Source organism: Phalaenopsis equestris, unplaced genomic scaffold (genome assembly GCF_001263595.1).
Source record: "Phalaenopsis equestris unplaced genomic scaffold, ASM126359v1 Scaffold000002, whole genome shotgun sequence".
Classification (NCBI taxonomy): Eukaryota; Viridiplantae; Streptophyta; class Magnoliopsida; order Asparagales; family Orchidaceae; genus Phalaenopsis; species Phalaenopsis equestris.
The window spans coordinates 65,260,391-65,280,676 of record NW_018164444.1 but is presented as its reverse complement, the minus strand read 5'-3'; the positions used below and the strand labels follow the sequence as shown (position 1 = coordinate 65,280,676).

Genomic DNA, 20,286 nt, shown 5'->3' with positions numbered 1-20,286 from the left:
GTTTCTGTGAACATATTGAGGATGCTGGCCTTTATGATTTAGGCTATTCAGGTCCTCCTTACACTTGGCGGCGGGGTTTTTTTATGCAAATATTGGATAGATTTCTGGGAAACTCAGCGTTTTTGGGTTACTACAACATTATTCATGTCAAACATCTTAATTATGTTGCATCGGATCATAATCTCATTTTGCTTAGCTTGGCTTTTCATTCCAAACCTTCTCGTTATCATTTTAAATTTCTCAATATTTGGGCTTCTCATCCTACTTTTATTGATTTGATTAAGCAGGCTTAGGTCTCTAGATGGAGTGGTAACCCTTGTTTCATTTTGTGGCAACTTCATAAGAATGTTGTCTCATTTAAAGAGATGGAACATTGATACTTTTGGCAATGTTCACTCTAGGGTTTTGAAGGCCCAACAGGAGGTTGACTCTTTAGAAGCTCAGTTGATTGACACTCCTAATTTGTGGCCAAGTTAGTTGATGCTCATTACACTCTTTTGGAGAAATCTCCATTGAGAATGATTTCCTTAGACAGAAAGCTTGTGACAATCATTTCAAAAACGGTGATAGAAACACCAAGTACTTTCATGCTACTATCAAACATCGTTGTAACATAAATAACATTATTAAGATTGTCATTGAGGAGGGCTCTGTTCTCACTGATACTGACCAGATTGGTTCCAATGCAGCTGTCACTGATATTCTTTCAGACTTGTTAGAGGATCAGAGAAACACGGTTTCCTCCCTCTCTGTCTGACCCCCCTACTGAGCTGGAAATTTTTACTGCTCTTAAAGATATTAGTTCTCAGAAAGCTCTTGGCCCAGATGGTTTCACTTCTGCTTTTCATATTTCATGCTATAACATTATTAAGAACGAGTTGGTACTTGTTGTTCAAATTTTTTTCAGGGTGATGATCATGGAAAGTAATTCTCTGCCGCTCTGATTGTTCTCATCCCTAAATCAAATGAAAAATCTCATTGGAAGAACTTTCGGCCAATCTCTCTAACTTCTGTTATATCTAAAATTATTATTAAACTGATTGTGGCTCGTCTCCAACCTCACCTACCTTCCCTTATCTCCCCTCATCAGTCGGCCTTCATTAAAGGTCATGATATTTCTGATAATATTCTCTTGGCACAGAAAATTTTGTAGGATCGTGATAAAAAATGCATGGGTGGCAATCTGGTTATCAAATTAGATATCAAGAAAACCTTCGATACCATAAATTAGGATTTCATTATCAACGTTCTGAAAGCTAGGGGTTTCAATACCAGTTTTTGCACTTTGGTTAATATATGGTTGTCTAATAACTTTTACTCTGTGTTAGTTAATGAAAACTCTTATGGCTTTTTCATTGCATGTCGTGGCATTAAACAGGGAGACTCCCTTTCCCCTATTATTTTCAATTTAGCTTTTGACTATTTATCCAGGATGCTTAATCATTTTCAGTTTTATTTTCAGTTTTCACATCCTCACAATTCTCTCACAAAGCTAAAATGATGGTCTCACACCTTGCTTATACAAATGACGTCATTCTTTTTGCTGATGCATCTAAACTCGCTACAAAACAAGTGATGGGTATTTTACAGGATTTTCAGAATTACTCTGGACTTCGCTTTAATTGTGACAAATGTCAGATGTTTTTGGCAAGCATGTTAAGCAACAGCTTATTCAATGGGGAGTTACATATACTGCTTTCATCACGCCTCTCTCCCTTTTAAATATCTTGGGGTCAATTTGATAAGGGGAAGGAGAAAACAGATTCATATGGATGATGTTATAGATAAAATCAAGCGTGAAATTAATGATTGGAGAAATGTTTTTTCAGTCTACTGGGGGCAGGATCTCTTTGCTTTCTAGTGTTCTTCAGAGTATTCCACTATATGTTTTGCAAGTGTTCAATCCCAAAAAAAGTGCTATTAATGAGATGGAGAGGCTTTTTAATAAATTCTTATGGGTGGGGAATGGTGCAAAAAAAATTTGGGGCACTTGGCATAAAGTTTGTAAGCCTAAAAAGGCTGGAGGGTTTGGTTTTAAGGCATTAAAACATACTGTGGAAGTAAACCTTTGCAAACTTTGGTTTAAATTCAGATTGGGCTCATCTCTTTGGACTTCCTTTTTGCATCAAAAATATTATGCTCAAACTCATCCTTCCTTGGCTTCGTAAAAGGTTGGCGATTCTCGTATTTGGAAAGCTGTGATTAATGCTAGAACCACTGCTAATGATTTCATATTTTGGGACATAGGCGATGGTAATATTTCTTTCTGGAATGATAATTGGGGGTTATCACATAACTCTGATTATTCACACTCTCTTCATACTAATTTCTTATTGGTCTGTGATTTCTTTACTCATGATGGATGAGATTTCTCTAAATTGTGTTCTATTGTGGGGGAACAAAATGCAAAGCATATTCTTACTATTCCTATTACACCTACACGAAAGGATCTCCCCATGTGGAAAAGAAACAATTCTCAATCGGTTTGCAAACTTATTTATGACAATTTACATTCACATTGTGATTGGTTATGGGGAAAATGGATTTGGCATAAACTTTTATCTCCCTCTATATCCTTTTTCCTTTGGCATTATCTCACATCTTTAATATCTATTGATGATATTCTTAAGTTAAAAGGCTTAAAAATGGCATCGAGATGTCATATGTGCAAAATGGAGGAGGAAGACATGAGGCACATTTTCTTTAAATATGCTTTCTCTTTAAGAGTATGGGATATGCTTGGTGCACATTTCGATTTTTCTTGGATGCATAGAGGCTCTTTAAGCAAATATTTATGGCAATGGAAAGATTTTGATATAAGTAAGGAGGGGTTTCCCCTTCCTTTACTAGTCCTTTGGTTCCTTTGGAACTCCAGAAACAGTTTTAAATACTACACTTCTCTCCCCACTCCTTCTATGATTGTTGCTTATGTGATTGTTTATTACAATAAAGTCTTAAGGGCTGGTTCTACTAAGGTTCAGGTTTTAAAGCCCCACCGGCTCATTAGGTGGGCTCCCCCCCTCACCGAGTTATGTTAAACTAAATGTGGATGGCTGTTGGCATCCTGATTATATTGCGGTTGGGGGAACATTTAGAGATTTTGAGGGTAGGTGTCTCTGTTCTTTCACCTCCCCTGTTGTTGCTGATAATCCATTGGAAAAAGAATGTTGGGGGGTTTTTTTGGCATTAATGGCGGCTAATGTTTTCAATTTTCATAAATTAGAGGTGGAAATGGATTCTAAAATGCTCTGTGATATTTTTTTGGGTATCTCTCCTCCCCTCTGGGATATATTATGCACTTTTAAACGTATTTTAATTTTTATGGACGAAAAAGCATCTTGACGTAAACTGGAAGAGGAGACAACTCCCCTGTTGATTGGCTTGCCAAACATGCAGGGGAGGTCTGTCACGTTGGTATCCACCCCCCTGCTCCTCTTAGAAGACTCATTGGGGATAGCTTAAATCTACCTTATGTCCGTTTTTAATCATTTCTGCTTATTGGCTCTAAAGGGGAGCTGCTTTCTGTTTGATGGTTGGGGTCTCTCCTCTTGCGAGGTTTATATTTTGCTTGTCAGGTTTTCATTTTGCTGCAGGTCGAGTTCAATTTTTAGTTTCACTGTTCCTGACTCCTATTTGCTGTTTTGATATCACGGTTTTTGCTGGTTTTTCTCTGCCCGTGGAGATGATTTTGGAGAACTCTGCTCATCTGAAGACACCTTTGTACATGATTTCTACTTTACTTTTCAAGTTACTTCTCAAGCTACACAAATCACAGACTTACTTATTTTTTGGCCTTTTGGTTTTTTTTTTTTTTTGGGCATACCTGTATTTTGGAGATTCATTTTAGTGTGAGTTGTACTGTGGAGAGAGGAACCCCTAGGGGTGTGTCAATTGTACTTTTTGGGTTTCATAGACGGGGATCCTCCCCCTCCCTTTTCTTGTCCCTTATTTTGAAATTAACGTGTAGAGAGTCACCACTGCTCTTTCCCCCAAATATATATATATATATATATATATATATATAATCAAATTTAACAAATATTTAATTCACTTTATCTTAATTACATTTTAGTTTAAATCAATTATAAAAATAATTTTCTTTTGCATATACATCCTTTTCTGCAAAATGCATTGTTCAAGCGCATTGAATTGTGAGTTATCACCTCACAAGCAAGAAATTTTTATATTTCACTTTTATGCCTTTATATTTCACTTATATGCAGCAGACAGGGCAATATGAGTGTCCCCAAAAAATTTTGATGTTTCAGAAATGACCTGATCCATTTCATGTCATTGCAATTATAGCATTTTAAACCTGATTTGCACATCTCATCTATAGTTTGTTATTATTGTCGAGTGGAGATTTGACAATGTGAGATGACACGCCCCATGACAACCCCTCCCCAAACCAACATGAGATGTAACAAAAGCTAGTGTGATTCATATAATTAAAAATATCTCCAATACCTATCCTCGTATCCTCATCATGATGTTAGTATGATTTGATAAACTCAATCAATTAAATTCACCCAAACAATACAAAACACGTTATTTCAATTTACAAAAATCCAATAAAATCGAACCATTCAAATTAAGCAAAAGCAATCCAAAATAATTCATTTAAAAATATTTACAAAGCTTCTATAACACACAAATTTTTAACAAAAAAACATAAAGTTCATCTAATATCTTAGATCAAAATTTATCCATCTTAAAATAGTTGTACAATAAAATATAATCACAAAATTTAATTGATTCTACCCAATTTTAAAATCTCTTTCCTGTAAAAATAGTTATAACATTCTAAAAAACATGAAACTTGGCTAGACAAACAAATCTAATATAGAACGCAAATACTGAAAAATAGAAAAAAAAGGAATGTAAATCATGAATGGACATAATTATAAACTATGTACAAATGATCAGTATATTATTATAATATTGAAAACTAAAGAAATCCTTGCACAAGAAGATAATAGTATAATTGTACAGGTATTTTTTTCTCAGTATATTATATCAATAAATGACTCCATTACTTGTATTTTTTTTTTTTTTGGATAAAAGAGTACTCCTTATTTATTACACACAAAAAAGAATTACAAAAGGAGACAAGAGGACCTGGCTAACAACCCACAACAACTCACGCAAGTAAATAAAACCTTAGGATCCTCTTCCCAAAAAAAAAGAAAATACAACACGCCCGCAAAACAAAACAGGATAAAACTTGTATATTAACTTAAATGCATCAAGTCCTTCGTTTGTTTAATTATTATTTATAGCCTTATATTTTACTTTACCTTCAGAAAAGTGTTAAAACCGATTATTTAGATTTATTGGCCATCTTAAGATAATGAGTTAAAAAACCGCACTACAATATAGGATATAAACTCAGCTAAAGGTTATATTCTCCAAGTCAATAAAGCACAAATGAAACTTAGCATTATCACTGTTGAACAACGTAGCTGACCATTTTGTATCTGAAAGAGATCTTTTGTCCCATTAGAAACTATTTTGCCCCAACTACATAAATATCATAAATATATCATTGCCAACTTATTCCCATACATTTACATTATTAAATAATTTAATAAACTTGTAATTCAATTTAAACAATATTGAATAACAATATATACAAATATGTAGTTTATAGATACCATGTCTTTATTTAAAAGTACTATTAACTAACAGATTAATTGAATAATTATAATGAATTTAATTGAGAATTTGTATCGTCAAAATTTATGTGAGATCATTTACACATAAGTAATAAACTATAGGCATGTTTGTTTTTTACAGTATAAAAAATTTATACTGAATTACACCAAATTATCTAATTTACATATAATAACACATGCAAAAGACTAAATAAAGTTTAGTTTTTGTATTACAATTTGTACATTTTACCTGACGATTTAACCATTCAAATTAAAACTTTCGAAATGTTTTTCTTTCATCAACAAAAAACCTACCACACTAAGTAGAAATTGATTCTTTAGAAAATAATAAAACTTAAATTTTAAGCAAAAAAACCTAACGACTTATCTTACCCACTCCATTCTCTTTGTCGCCTTCCTCTCCTCTTCTTGGGAAATTAGGATATCTATTTAATAAGCTTTTATATAATTATTCATACAAACATACATATATTCATATATCCATACATACATACATGAACATACATACATGCACATACATATATTTATAGCACGCACACAAAACACATACATAGCATTCATAAATTCATCTATACATAGCATCCATATATCCATTCATACATAGCATCCATATATCCATTCATACATAGCATACATGCATACATGCACGGATGCATTTGTACATGTATGCAAGCATACGTACATGCATTGGATACATGCATGTATGCACTCATACATGCATGCATATATCCATACAAGCATGCATGCATACATGCATTGGATACACATCCATCCCATCCTGACATAACTTCCTCATTTTTAATAATTAGCTTATAGTTCTACCTGTGTAAGTACATACATACATACATCCATACAACTTCATAACTTCCTAACATGTCAATATGAACGTTTTGATGTATAAAAAGCAATAGAATGATTTGTTATGATTTTCGAAAAAATTGAACTCTTTGTTACATTGATTTGGAGTAATTTTGCACGTGGACCTTATAAAAGAAAATGTCAATACATACTTCATTTTGAAGTATAAATACATCCATACAACTTCATCCTGACATAACTTCCTCATTTTTAATAATTAGCTTATAGTTCTACCTGTGTAAGTACATACATACATACATCCATACAACTTCATAACTTCCTAACATGTCAATATGAACGTTTTGAAGTATAAAAAGCAATAGAATGATTTTTTATGATTTTCGAAAAAATTGAACTCTTTGTTACATTTATTTGGAGTAATTTTGCACTTGGACCTTACAAAAGAAAACGGTTATTACATGGAAGGTCCCCTCTAAGCATTTGTGGTGCTTCAAACTCGTCATGTAATCCATTATTGGCTTTGGTTGTGGTTGAGGCATTAAAATCTAGACTAGTGAGGAGTGGCATTCATTTTGATTGAGTTGAGTTATGCAGCCGGTATCGAGGTTAATAATCATCATCATTAGCTTTATCCCAACTATTTGGGATCACCAATAAAATTCACATTTTTCTTTCACTCATTCATCAGGGTCATTGCCTAAGAGATATCCTCTGCAAATAATTTTGATGAACCTATACCCTTGTTATTGTAGATAGGTTTACAATTTTCTCTTTCTAATCCTCAAGATACTAGTTTTATTTACTTATCTAACGAATGCATATCCCACCCTTTGCTAAGTAATGTCTAAACCACTTAAAACTATTTTTGATAATCTTAACTTCCAAAGATATCATTTAAATTATTTCTCAAATATAGTAATTCTTTAATTCCCCTTCTTAATTTTGTAACACATTCAGTTAAGCCTCATTTTTGCTACATTTGCTTGGCTACTAACATCATTACTGGGTTCCAACAGTCAGATCCCTAAAGAGCAACCGACCTAATTGTAATTTTATAGAAGTTATCTTCTCTATATATTCTCTTATCATAATATACTAACAAATTAATTCTTTATTTTAACCAACAAAAGTTATTTCTAGAAGTTATATCCTCATTGCAATGTATACTAGATGAAAGGAACATAAACCTATCATAGCTAGGTTGTTATAGTCCTCTAGCTATAGGATCTAGTACGCATTAATAATACAACCATCAATTAAATCTTCAATCCACTAATTTTATGCTATGTATCTTCTAAACATTTCTCCATTGTTCAAGCTTTACCACTTTGTTAAAATGCTCACTAATTTAAATTATATCATTTACGAAAACCATTTTCTAACCTAGCAAGGCCCATCATTTTGAATATTTATCGTAAACATCTCTCAAACCAGAAAAAATAAACGTTAACTCAGGGTTGGTCATTGACATAACTCTAACATCAAACAAAATTTTTTGTCACTACACAACCATTTCTAATAATAGTTCGTGCTAAATCATAATTACCTTTATAAGCTTTAACATATATTTGACACAAAATTACAATGTTTTCTGAGAGAGTTTGCAGAAATTCTACACAACCATAGCAAAAAATCTGGCAATAGATCTACTATCTTTTTGCAGTATCACTCTTGGGTAGATTAATGTTTGCCATGATTCAAGCATGCAGCTCATTTCTACAATGCTTAGAAATTTGAAGCTTTTTAGACCAGTTTTGAGACACAAAGCCCTTCTAAAGAAACATGGCATGGATCCCTTTAGTGACTTCCATACTATGGCATAAATCAAAAGGTTCATCATTGAAGAATTTAAGCCATTTAACACCTTGAATGCATCTCAAGATTGATGATAATATGCTAAATAGAATCAATGATAAAATGCTACTTAAAAACTTAACAAATAAAAGTAAAGAGAAAATAGTTTAAACTAGTTGGATTGCTTACACAAACGACATCATTCTCCTCAAAGATGCTGCGCATGTTGAGTTCATCAACAGCATTCCTCCGTCTCTAAATTTTCACAGTAAAAAGAGGGGCAGAAATAGATTAGTGGGTGATGCCATCGGACATGTTGCATAATATTCAAAGCAGGAGGAAAAAAACAGCCAAGTAAATTTCAAATTGATGAGAAATCATTAAGACGTAAACCATCAAAATAAAACTAGAATTATGTGGCTATGAAAATCTCAAATAAGAAGCATACAATAAGAAAATAAATAAACAACATTATTTATTTCGACTGTGTAAACTATTGAGCAATAGAAAGTTAATCAATGACTTTATTTGACTAGGAAAACAATGAACCTGACTACCTTGAATAAATTTGGCTTTACCAATGATCACTATATTGGAAGAGAAAAACATTAAAAAAAAAAAAATCATCTGCATAACCATGATAGAAGATCAACACTAGTTAATGATGTTGCATCAGCAGCAACAGTACCTACTGATGCTGCCTTATCTATTGTCATAATTTAATAATTAATAATTACTAATTTTACGGGATATTTTGCAAATTTAATAAATATAATTATAGCTAATTGGTATTTAGTAGATAATAAATAACATTATTAGTATTTAGATGTCATACCACATAATAAAGCCCTGTTTTTTTTCAGTACTTCTGTTGCTACAATCTGTGCTGAGAAGGCAAGAAAGTGGTAGGAGATAATATGTGATTTATTTTAGAAAGTTCAAAATCAAGATGCTGAAGCTAAGGAAAAATAAAAAGAATGCCGAATTTAGGAAAATTCCCGTTCCTTTTTCTTGTTAAAGTGGTACCACCCCACATAATAACTCCCAATCAAATGAAATTTTTTAAGAACTGAAAGCTATGACCCCAAAAGAGAAATGTCAAAATCTACTGCAATGAGCTAGAGATCATTTCCATGAAGAAATTGCTCACAAGTTTCATTCAGCAGCCGTTCCATTTAATTTAGCAAGAAATCCCTATTATTTAATGCATTATCATATGCAATCAAAAATACAATTAGTGGATATATTTCTGACACCTATCTATGGTTCCTTGAGGGTGTGCAAGGATCATAGCAGGAGTAGGATGGTAGCAAAATAGGTAATAGAGGAGGGAGGAGTGATGCGGCTGAAATTCGGCGCAATCGGCAGGTGGACAGCTGCTTGACAATAGAAAAATACTGTTGGATAGTGGAACCAGCGGTAGAGATCGCCACCTTGACAATCAGGCTCTAGACAGACAACCTGAGGAAGAATTAAGGATACAGTACCCAAATAAAAACAAACTAGAGAAAACAACATCTATTGCATAAACCAAATGCTAAAATTTCTCAAACCAAATAATAACATGTAAAAAGGTTCCAAGCAAACTAACCCAAATAGAATTTTAATTAAAGTAAGTTGGATCATTGAAGGGTTTTGGGCCAGTCCATAAGGGCTGAAAAAGGTGAACAGCAATTCTAAACTTGAATTTCTCTAAAGAATCTGCAAGAAATCACTCCGTCAGTCTAATCCATACCAAAATCACCTTCCTTGAAAATCATAACTTTTTGGGACTTATTAGCCTGCTTGTGCTATTCCTCATACTCCATGGGTCGCATCCGATAGTTGGGTCAATTGAGGAGCACTGATCCTAGAAGATCTATGGCATGTTGGATTTCCCTCAGGAGTAGCAACCCAGAAGATGGACTTCGATCAAGGCATCTTGATACTCTCCCGACAGGGGCTACTTTATGTCTTGTACCAGCTCCTTAGATTCATTATTTTTTAGGACCAACAATGGTAGTCCTACATGTGTTTCTCTCAAGGTCTGTCGAAAGGTAGTTTGTAACACCATATTCTCAAACTCTGCTTGGATGTCCATTACCTCAGGTTCCTTCCAATGTAGCAGTATGATGAGCATAATATCCTTGGTAAAAGAATATGTATTATTATGGCCATCATGATGTACCATCATGATGTATACCATGATAGTACCGCCAAAGACAGTCTAACATAATGTGACAAGCATCCATGGATACCAATCACACCACACCTGCACCTAGAACTTGTCTCCAATAGAGAATTTCATGAAGCATCTCCTTTCAACTGTGATCTCATACATTTTCTTCAACAAAGATGGAAAAAAGATTGAGAGCACTTCTTTGTGACCAGGTTCAACTTGTCAACCATTTGGGTGGATACCACATTCTAATAGTTTTACGTATCTCTGATAGAAATAAACATTTCCCCTCATAGTGCAACGGGTATGAAAGATATTATGATGGAGCTATTGTTACTATCTCGTGAGCTCAATGTAAAGGATCCATCAAACAATTAGCATCTCTCTCTCATCGGCTAAAAGTTGATACTCTAACATCCTTATTTTCTCCTATGTGATTGTTCATTTCTTCCACTACTCCTTACTCCATGAAAGAAATCAGTCTCTTATTTGGGCAATCAAATGCAAATTGTGACACTTAAAGCACTTTCTAGGTGAGACTGATTTGAGAATGTTGGCGGCCTCCACATTTTCTCCACTCTGGACTGATCTCTCATGATAAACCACCTCGTGGGCTCCAATGTGTGTAATCTTAATGTTTTATCATGGGGTTGAGTTTTATATGTAAGGTGTGGTGATCCCTTAGTGACGATATTATTTCTAAAAGGTCAAGAGCTTTAGTTTAGATAGAACGTGTTCGGACAATCTTTAGTAGAGGTAAGAAAGTTAGTTTTTGAAATTTTAAATTTAGGGATAGAAATTACGGTGGGAATGGTTAAATTATTCAATTGATCAAAATTTTAGGTTATGTTAATTTTTTATTTAGGTGAAGGAAACCAAACACCTAAAAATTTTGGGTTTTTAGGCTTTGAAACAAAATGACACTGATCTAGAGAGCCTAGATGGAGTGAAACGATCAAGGGATTGAGTAGCATAGTAATAGGATTGGTAACAAAGGAGAGAGGAATAATGGAGCTAAAATTTGGCACAATCGGCGGGTGGACAGCCACTTGATAGCAGAAAGCTGCTATTGGATTTTGGAACCAATGAAGTATACATAAGAGATTGTCGGACGTCTGGAAGAGATCATCACATCAATCTAATTAGGTTACAGACACACCACCTGAGAAAGTTCTAAGGGTACAGCACTCCTATAAGAATAAACTAGATAAAACATCTATTGCACAAATCAAAAGTCAGAAGTCCTCAAACCAAAAAATAACATATAAATACATTCCAAGCAAATTAACGCTAATAGAAATCTAAATGAAGTAAAACCATTGAATGGCGTTGGGCCAGTCCATGGAGCTTGGAAATGGTGAATAGGTCCTTCAATTGGACTGTTATCCATATTTGAACATCAGTTCCTACAAAAGGAAGGTGTGCAACCCGTCCTGCGACATTCACCCGCATCATTCCTTGTGATTAAATTTTTGAATGACAATTTTTTGTATAACTTCAGAGGACCAATTTGCTTCAAAGAAAAAGGTAAAAACTAAAAGAATGATAAGAGTTTGTAACATAGGCTTCGAATGAGAAGGGAGTTATCACAATTTGAAATGATTGTTAGCCACAAAAGAAAACTTCTTATTAATTTCATTGGTCTCACAGACTAATTTTTCATAAAGATCATCAATTATGAAGAAACATATAAAGAAAAATTCTACATTATGAATCAGATCATAGAAATGATTATGGGAGAATAAATGTTGAAAGAATGATGGAGTCTATGACAAAGGCTTGGAATGAAAAGAGAGTTGTCATTGTTTGTAATGGATGTCAAACGCATAAGAAAAATTCTCATTAATTTCATGGGTCTCACTGACCTATGTTTATAAAAATCATCAATAATGAAGGAGTATATAAAAATAAATTATGCATTGTGAATCAAATCAAAGAAATGATTATAGGAGTAGAAGCAAACTAAGTGGTTTAAGTAATCAATGGCAATACATATATATATAGAGAGATATATGAACATTAATTAAAACTGGATACCCTCGCATTTTTTCAACCCCTTGTATTGTTCACACATTCAGGGCCCATTTGGGGCAGGGGGTGTTTTTTGAAAACGTCGCGGTACCGTTTGGATCGCACGTTATGCCCACTTATCCAAAAATGCGGTTGGATTTTTACATTAAACACAGGTCATGGGCCGCATTTCAGGATAAGTTGTTTATCCTGAAACACACAAGATGCCTCAAACACACCCTCAATCTTGCATTAAAGAATACTTTCAATATTGCATTAAACAATATTTATGCTCCAAAAAAGATAAATGGAAACAAAATCACTTAAGAATGCAATTGGATAGATAATATTATAAGAGATGTCATCTTTACAAGCACTTTCATCTTGAATCGCGCAATGTGATTATCAATTTCTAATAATTTATAAAACTGAAAAATGGTGGTCATAACAAAAATTTGTTTTGCATCAGAAAAATTATGATTAGATAGTACAAAATAATGAAATAATAACAACAGGAAATGAATATTTGTGTCAAGTGGAGCATGCAGTAATCCTTATTGAAGGAGTTTAAGGACATTCTGACAAACAGTCTACCACCCGAGCTACCTCCCCCAAGAGAGATACAATATAGCATAAATCTCATTCTATGATTGATGCTCCCCATCCAGCCAACCAACCAACCTACCATATGTGACTAGCTGAGTATCAAGAGCTGCAATTACAAAAATAGATTGAAGATCTCATGGCCAGGGAATTGGTTTGTGAGAATACCAACTTCTATATTATACTAGCTCTGATAGTCTCAAAAAAATGGGCAACGAAGCACGTGCATTAATAGTAGACCGGTGAACAAGATCAACATCAATTACCAACTCTTTATTCCACAAATGGATGATTTGCTAGATCAATTTCATGAAGCAACCTTCACTGAGATCGATCTACGCAGTGGCTAATATCATATTCAAATGAAAAACGAAGACAAGTAGATGATAGCATTCAAGAATTGGGATATGGGTTGTGCATGGACAATCATGTTTTTTGACTTACCCAATACCTCACGTACTTTCATACAACTAATGAACTAAGCTTTTTTAGTATTTATTGAAAAATTTGCAATTATTTACTTTAATGAAAATTTAGTTTACAACCAATCATCCTATGAAAGACAATTTGCAACAACTGTGACAGTTTTTTTAGTTCTTCAGATGGGGAAGTTGTATGGTCATATGAAGAGGTGCCAATTTCCAATGTCGCAAACATGGTTTTTGTGGTACATTGTTTCAACGAATGGAATTGAAACAGATCAACTAAGATAGAGGCTATTGTGAATTGGCACAATCTATCCTCTTTCACATGGGTGCACCGGTTTAAAGGGTCGACTTCATTTTACAGAAAGTTCATTAAAACTTTCAATTTCATAGCGACAGGGCAAACCAAGCTTCTTATTTTCAAAGTTAGATGAGATACTAATTTTAATGCATTGAAGCAGCAGATTACTAAGGCTTGTGTCCTAACCCAACCAAATTTCAACCATTTGTTTAAGGTTAAGTGTGATACCTCCTATATAGTAATTGGAGTTGTGTTGACACAAGATGGGCATCCCATGGTCGTCTTTAGTTAAAATCTGAATAAATCAAGGTGAAAGTATTCCACATATGACAATGTGTTGTCATTATGAGAGCCCTCGGTCATTCGAGTCATTATTTACTGGCAAGTGACTTCACTCTTTATACTGATCATAAAACCCTGATATTCCTAAACGGCCAAAACAAATTGAAGTGAAAACATGCCTCTACGGTAGAGTTTATTTCTTCCTTTCATTTTATGCTCAATCTCAAAACTAGGAGTCAAAACAAGGTAGCTAATATTTTGAGCTGCCACGGTCTACTGATCACTAACATGTAGTGAACGGTAATTGATTTTGAGATGCTAAAGGATCTTTACGCAACTAATAAGGGCTTCCACGAGATTGGGCTCATTACTAGGAGAGACCATACAATAAATAACACAGGTCCAATGATAAAATATTCTTCAAAATAAGTTGTGCATTACTAAGACTTCACAGAGAGAAGCTATTTTACAGGACTATCATAATGCCAGGAAATTTTAACAATGATAAGATTCTTTACTTGGTAAAGGAAATCTTCGTTTGGTGTAAACTAACACACGATGTGGCGAAACATGTCAAGCACTGTAAGGTGTGTCACATAGCCAAGACCCAAAGGCAAAATATTAATTTATATATGTGCTTTCTATTCCATAACTATCTTGGGACTAAGTGAGCATGAATTTTGCCGTGAGTCTGTCATGAACACAATAAACCAGAGATTCAATTATTGTGCTAGTAGATTGCTTCTCCAAGATGCGGGCTTCGTACCTTACAACAAGAAGATGGATGCTTCACACATTGTTAATCTCTATTTCACAAAGAGAGATCGTCTTGATGATGTGCTCGAGATATTTCAAATAGAGATGTAAAGTTTTTTAGGACATTTCTAGAGAACACTATAGGATAAATTGGATAAAAAAGTTTCATTTCAATTCACAACTCATCCTTAGACAGACGGCCAAATGAAGATGGTGAATCATTGTTTGAACAAACTTGTAAGGTATTCTGTGTGCAAAAAAAAAAACAAGTTGTGGGACCTGAGTCTTCCTTTGATTGAGTTTGTGTATAATTGATCCATCAATCACACGATAGGCCATAACCCTCTTAATAAAATTTATAGGCAAAATCCCCGGACAACTTTAAAGTTAGTGCTTATACTTCTAATTATTAAGCCTAAACTAATGCAAAGACTACAGTCAAGAAGATTTATGCCTTACATAATCAGATTAATAATAAAATAGTCAAACAACATGCTAAGTATCATAAGTAGGCTAATAAGTTCAAAAATGTCATGATTTTCAAGAAAGATAATTTAATGTGAATTAGGCTGAAAAACAAAAGATTTCTTATAGATTTATTTAGAAAGCTCGGACCTAGACCTCATGTTCATTTAGATTAATAAAAAAATTAAATGATAATATTTACAAGACTAAATGACTTAGTTATTATAATATTTATATCACATTTAATGTTGCTAATTTATCATCATACTATAAGAATTCAGATATTTTCGACGATGAAGGTGAAGCCCCTCCTACCGAGAGAGGATGACATGGTTGGGTCACCTTAGTATAACAGGACTGGAAAAGGCATTTCGCCAATTCAAACTTGGACAAGTTCACTTGCCGCCTCCACAGCGAACAAGTCAATCCATAAGGCCCCTAAATGCTAAATTTAGGATAAAATTAGGGTTTCGCTTCTTCCTAAGTATATACACTGCTTTAGACAAATTATCGGGATGATTATTTTGGTTTATATTATTTTGGAGATTCGTTCTCTACTTTCTCTTGATTTAGAGTGTTGTAACGCTTCCTTTCAAGCGGTATTATTGTATCGTGATCGAGTATAGGTGGTAGACCTTCTCGTGTCTAGTGTATTATCTTCTCTATGTCGTTGGTCCGCTCCTCTACCTCCATCCAAACAGCCAAACACCATTCACCCTTTCATTCACATTATTTCAGGTTTCCCATTCATCCCTATTCCCCTTATAAACATTTCAATATCGACCTTGACCCCTAGCATTATTTAGAAATCCTAGATCAGTGTCATGCTTGATTTGAGTTTTCATCAAAAGACACAACAAAATAAAATAAAATTTAGAGCAATAACCATTAAAGATAAAATATTAGAAAAAAATTATGAGAATTGCATTTTGACCAAAAGAAAAAAATACTAGAATAATTTTACCTGGATACCATCTGGTAAGTTCATTGATTGAAGCATGAGAACTGCATTCTGACTAAAGTTAATCTCGAGCTTCCAGCGTTTTGGAGCAATCTAAAAACGTATAAGCTGGTTTATGGGCAAGGAGATAATTACATATATAATGGAAATTTAAAAAATAGGGGTATTTACATACATATCACACAATTCTCAAGAATTTACATATCTAACACCTAAAAATTCAAATTTACATGCATATCACTCAAATCTCTAACATCAAATCAAAAATAACACCTTAAAATTCAAATTTACGTGCATACCACTCAAATCTCTAACAACAAATCAAAAATACCACCATCAATGCATTTTTAAAAGTGAAATACATCTTTTCATGCATAAGTTTATGACACCAAGGTATTCATACTTTTGGTGTTAGATATGTAAAAACATAAGAATTGTGTGGTATGCATGTAAATATCCCAAAAAATAAAGATCCAAATCAGATGCATATAATCATAAAACATTAAATTTAACTAAGCAAATATGTTTTCTTTAATAACAATTAATCAGCATACTTCCTAGAGATCAGAAGGTTGTACCTCAATGACCCTGCCAACAATTATGTCACCAACCTCTGGCTTGTACCTTGAGGAATTATCATTTTAATATTACAAATATAACTTCCATAAAATAGTGAAGATATTTGATTGACTTTTCTTTGAGAAAAATGCACCTTCAAAAGAAAAAGAAAAAAACACAACATCAAATTTCTAACATTTAATGGATGCAAATACCTGGCCCTTAATGTCCGAACATAAACCAGCTTGTTTACTCGTTCAACAACACCACAAAGGGTAGCCACCACTTTTCCATCAAGCTCCGAAGTCCCATGGCCCCTAAACAAAACAAGACAAGTGAGTTCACAATGAGTATGCCCATATTAATGGAGGCAAGTGAGGCTAACAAACGTAAGAAACAGATACTCAATTGATGAATATACAATAGAAAGGTCGCCATTAGATATTCGTGAGAAAAATTCTTGAGATAAAATGGTAAAAACATGTATGGAAATGATGTCATGAGAAAACTTCATGAAATAACTGAATAAAACTCCACTAATTAAGATGAACCTCACTAACATAGGCATCAATGTGAATATTTGGCAATCATATTTCAATCTGGAATTTTATCACAACAAAGATAATTTTAATTGCATCTCCCTTAGAACTTCAAATCTTGCAGAGCCATTACATTATTATCCACCATACTACCTTTCACACAAATTTTAGCATATTTATAGCAATTGAAAGCTCCTAATGAGAAAACATTATATTGCATGCCAACAAAATGCATGTTAGCCACCCCTCTGTGATGAAACGAAGATCAAAGAATTAAGTTCAACGGCAAAGGGCAATGCTTTAAATCCAATGGCTACTACAAAATATTTCCATAAGGATTGACATGAAAATTAATTTTCATCATCATTAATCTTACCTAATCTACGTTTTGTTTTATAAATCCTCCTTTTGCATTCATTCTTACAAAGTACCATTGAAAGTGCTGAATATATTCTATACCAATTAGCTTAACAATATATATCCATATTACCTAAGATTTATCCCCCTCTCTTCACAATCTTTAAAACTAATTTAATTTACCTTCTAATTGCTGCATTTACTACCCTTCATTATAGATGTACGAACCACCAATTTATTTTAACTACCTTAAATAGATGTTACTCTAACCATTCCTTCAATATAGTCATTTCTTAATTTATCCTTCTTAATTTGTCACACATTCATCTGAAAAATCTTATTTTCATAATGCTTAACTAAGCTATCAAAGGTCCTTTTACTTCAAATTATTTAAAAAAAAACTTAATGCTATAAATTTCAATATTTGAAAAAAAAATAAACCTTCTAACAAATATAAATCAAAGATTTTATAACTATTTAAATTAGCAACTTAAAATTAAACAAATAATCAATTTGATCACAATATATTTAAGTGGTTTGAGAAGGACCATCTATGATTAGTTAATTTTACTCATTTAACTATACTTGAGGAAGCTTATCAATCACTTGAGATGATTTTTAAAAAAAAAAAACTTAAAACAAAAGCTTCCATAAGGAAGTAAAATTTTCTAATTTTAGAACTTCGAAATATAAGAATTAGATATACAAATTTGTTAACCTTCTAAGCCCCACAAGGAAGGTATCACAAAAATATATAATCATAAAAAATAGTTATGAAAAATATAGTACATGCTTTTGTTGTCAAGGAAGTGGTAATCATTCTTTTCAATGCCTTAAGAAAAGAAAAGAAAAGAAAAATATAAGAATTTGGAGCCTTATAATAGTGAGGAAGCCGCAAGAGGATTGATATCCCAAGCAAATAATTCATCGTGGTGACCAATTTATGAATTAATCGTGATGACCAATTTATCTTCAGATTTAACCAAAATGAAAGAATTTTAACTTCTAAGATTTACACAAAGGCATTGTCAGTAACAAATATCTTCATTTATTGTTGATGCAATTTAATTTTATACAAGAGATTCCTTCTATGAATTTGTAAATAAAAAATTCAAGAATAAAAAATATCTTTGATTGTAGTTCATTATACATTATAGTTCTACCAACAACAAATAGTACCTCAAAAATTGCATAATTAGTTCGCTCAATTAAATCAAACAACTTTAAAAAAAAAATTCAAATGAAAATCTAAGAAAGAGTCAGATTTAATTGAGGATGTTCGTCTATAATCTCACACTCAATTTTGATTCATTCCAATTTCAGGCTCATAAAAAATAAAATTTAATACAAAATCATTTGTAATTTTTAAAGAAGATGCAACTTTAAAAAAAGCATTTTAACTATACCTTTTTTATGCATCGAGTGTATTCTTTAAAAAAACATTCATGAGCTAAACTATGATGGTTTGTTTAACAGGATTTAGATTTTCAATTAAAATAAAAATAAAGGTGTTAATCCTAACAGAAGGATAATTGGAATATTTTTCAAACTCTAAAGCTATGTAGAAAACCTCATCTAAATTTTTGGAGAATTAATGGTTAAATTATTTATTAAAACCTTCAATGAAAAAATACTGATAGTATAAAAATTTATAAACAAATCACGATTGGCTATAAGAACTCCATATCTAAGAAAATATTTACTCATACTATAACGAAAAATGTTTAAAATTCTTAATTTTGATACAATTGCTCTCTATAATCAATACAAGAAAATATTGTTCTTTAAGCATATGTTTTAATTTAGAACAATCATATTTTGTTTTAGCAGCCGTAGCTAAAATATTTGAGCAATATTTATTAATTTTGCTTTATTGAAATCAACTCTTTCAAAATCAAACATGTGATATTTTTTAAAAAATTTCATCTAAGGTATCCATCAAATTTAAAATTACCTCAACATTATGCCTCACATTGAATAAAGGAACGCCATTATTAAGTCCATAATATTAAAGCTGAACTTGTTTAGAATCATAAATTAACTGACTTAATTCAAATAGCATATTTTTGTTGTCCTGTTAGCTTATCTTGATATTATGCCTTGTATCTATATGGACGATACAACTTTAAAGCTTTAATATCAAATTTTATATATGGCACATTTGAGTCTACAATTTTAAATGCAAGTATAATATAAAATGCAAAATATGACAAATATGCAAATTTCTCATGCCATAAACTATTGAGCATTAATAATAATTCACTAAGTTTGGAGAAAATAAATAAATGTGATAGAAATCAATTCAATGAAAAACTCATTGGCCTTCTCCTAAAAATACATGTAGACATTCATTCATAATCAAGGAAGTTGTGCAAGCATTTTGAAAATTATCCACTAGGTGAAAATTATAAGGTATCCCATTTAATTAAAAAAAATTACACTTTCAAACTCATGAAAAAATATAAAGAATAAAGAAAATTAGATTAAGAATTCACCCAAAAAATCAAGTATCTCATTTATGGGACATAAACTCCTAAAATCTAAGTCTTTCAAAAATCAGTTGTCATACAAATATTTATAATA

At 32.6% G+C, this 20,286-nt stretch overlaps 1 protein-coding gene across 1 annotated transcript in view; it reads right to left on the bottom strand.

Annotated features, from left to right (window-relative positions):
- The window catches only part of LOC110017902 (exosome complex component RRP4 homolog), a 61,845-nt gene that overhangs the window by 17,033 nt on the left and 24,526 nt on the right, over nucleotides 1-20,286 (bottom strand). The window contains exons 3-6 of the mRNA XM_020715058.1: nucleotides 17,023-17,124; nucleotides 16,828-16,873; nucleotides 16,253-16,342; nucleotides 8,478-8,543 (exon numbers count right to left, since the gene is read on the bottom strand). Coding sequence (XP_020570717.1) covers nucleotides 8,478-8,543; nucleotides 16,253-16,342; nucleotides 16,828-16,873; nucleotides 17,023-17,124 — 304 coding nt within the window. The remainder of the gene's footprint in view (nucleotides 1-8,477; nucleotides 8,544-16,252; nucleotides 16,343-16,827; nucleotides 16,874-17,022; nucleotides 17,125-20,286) is intronic.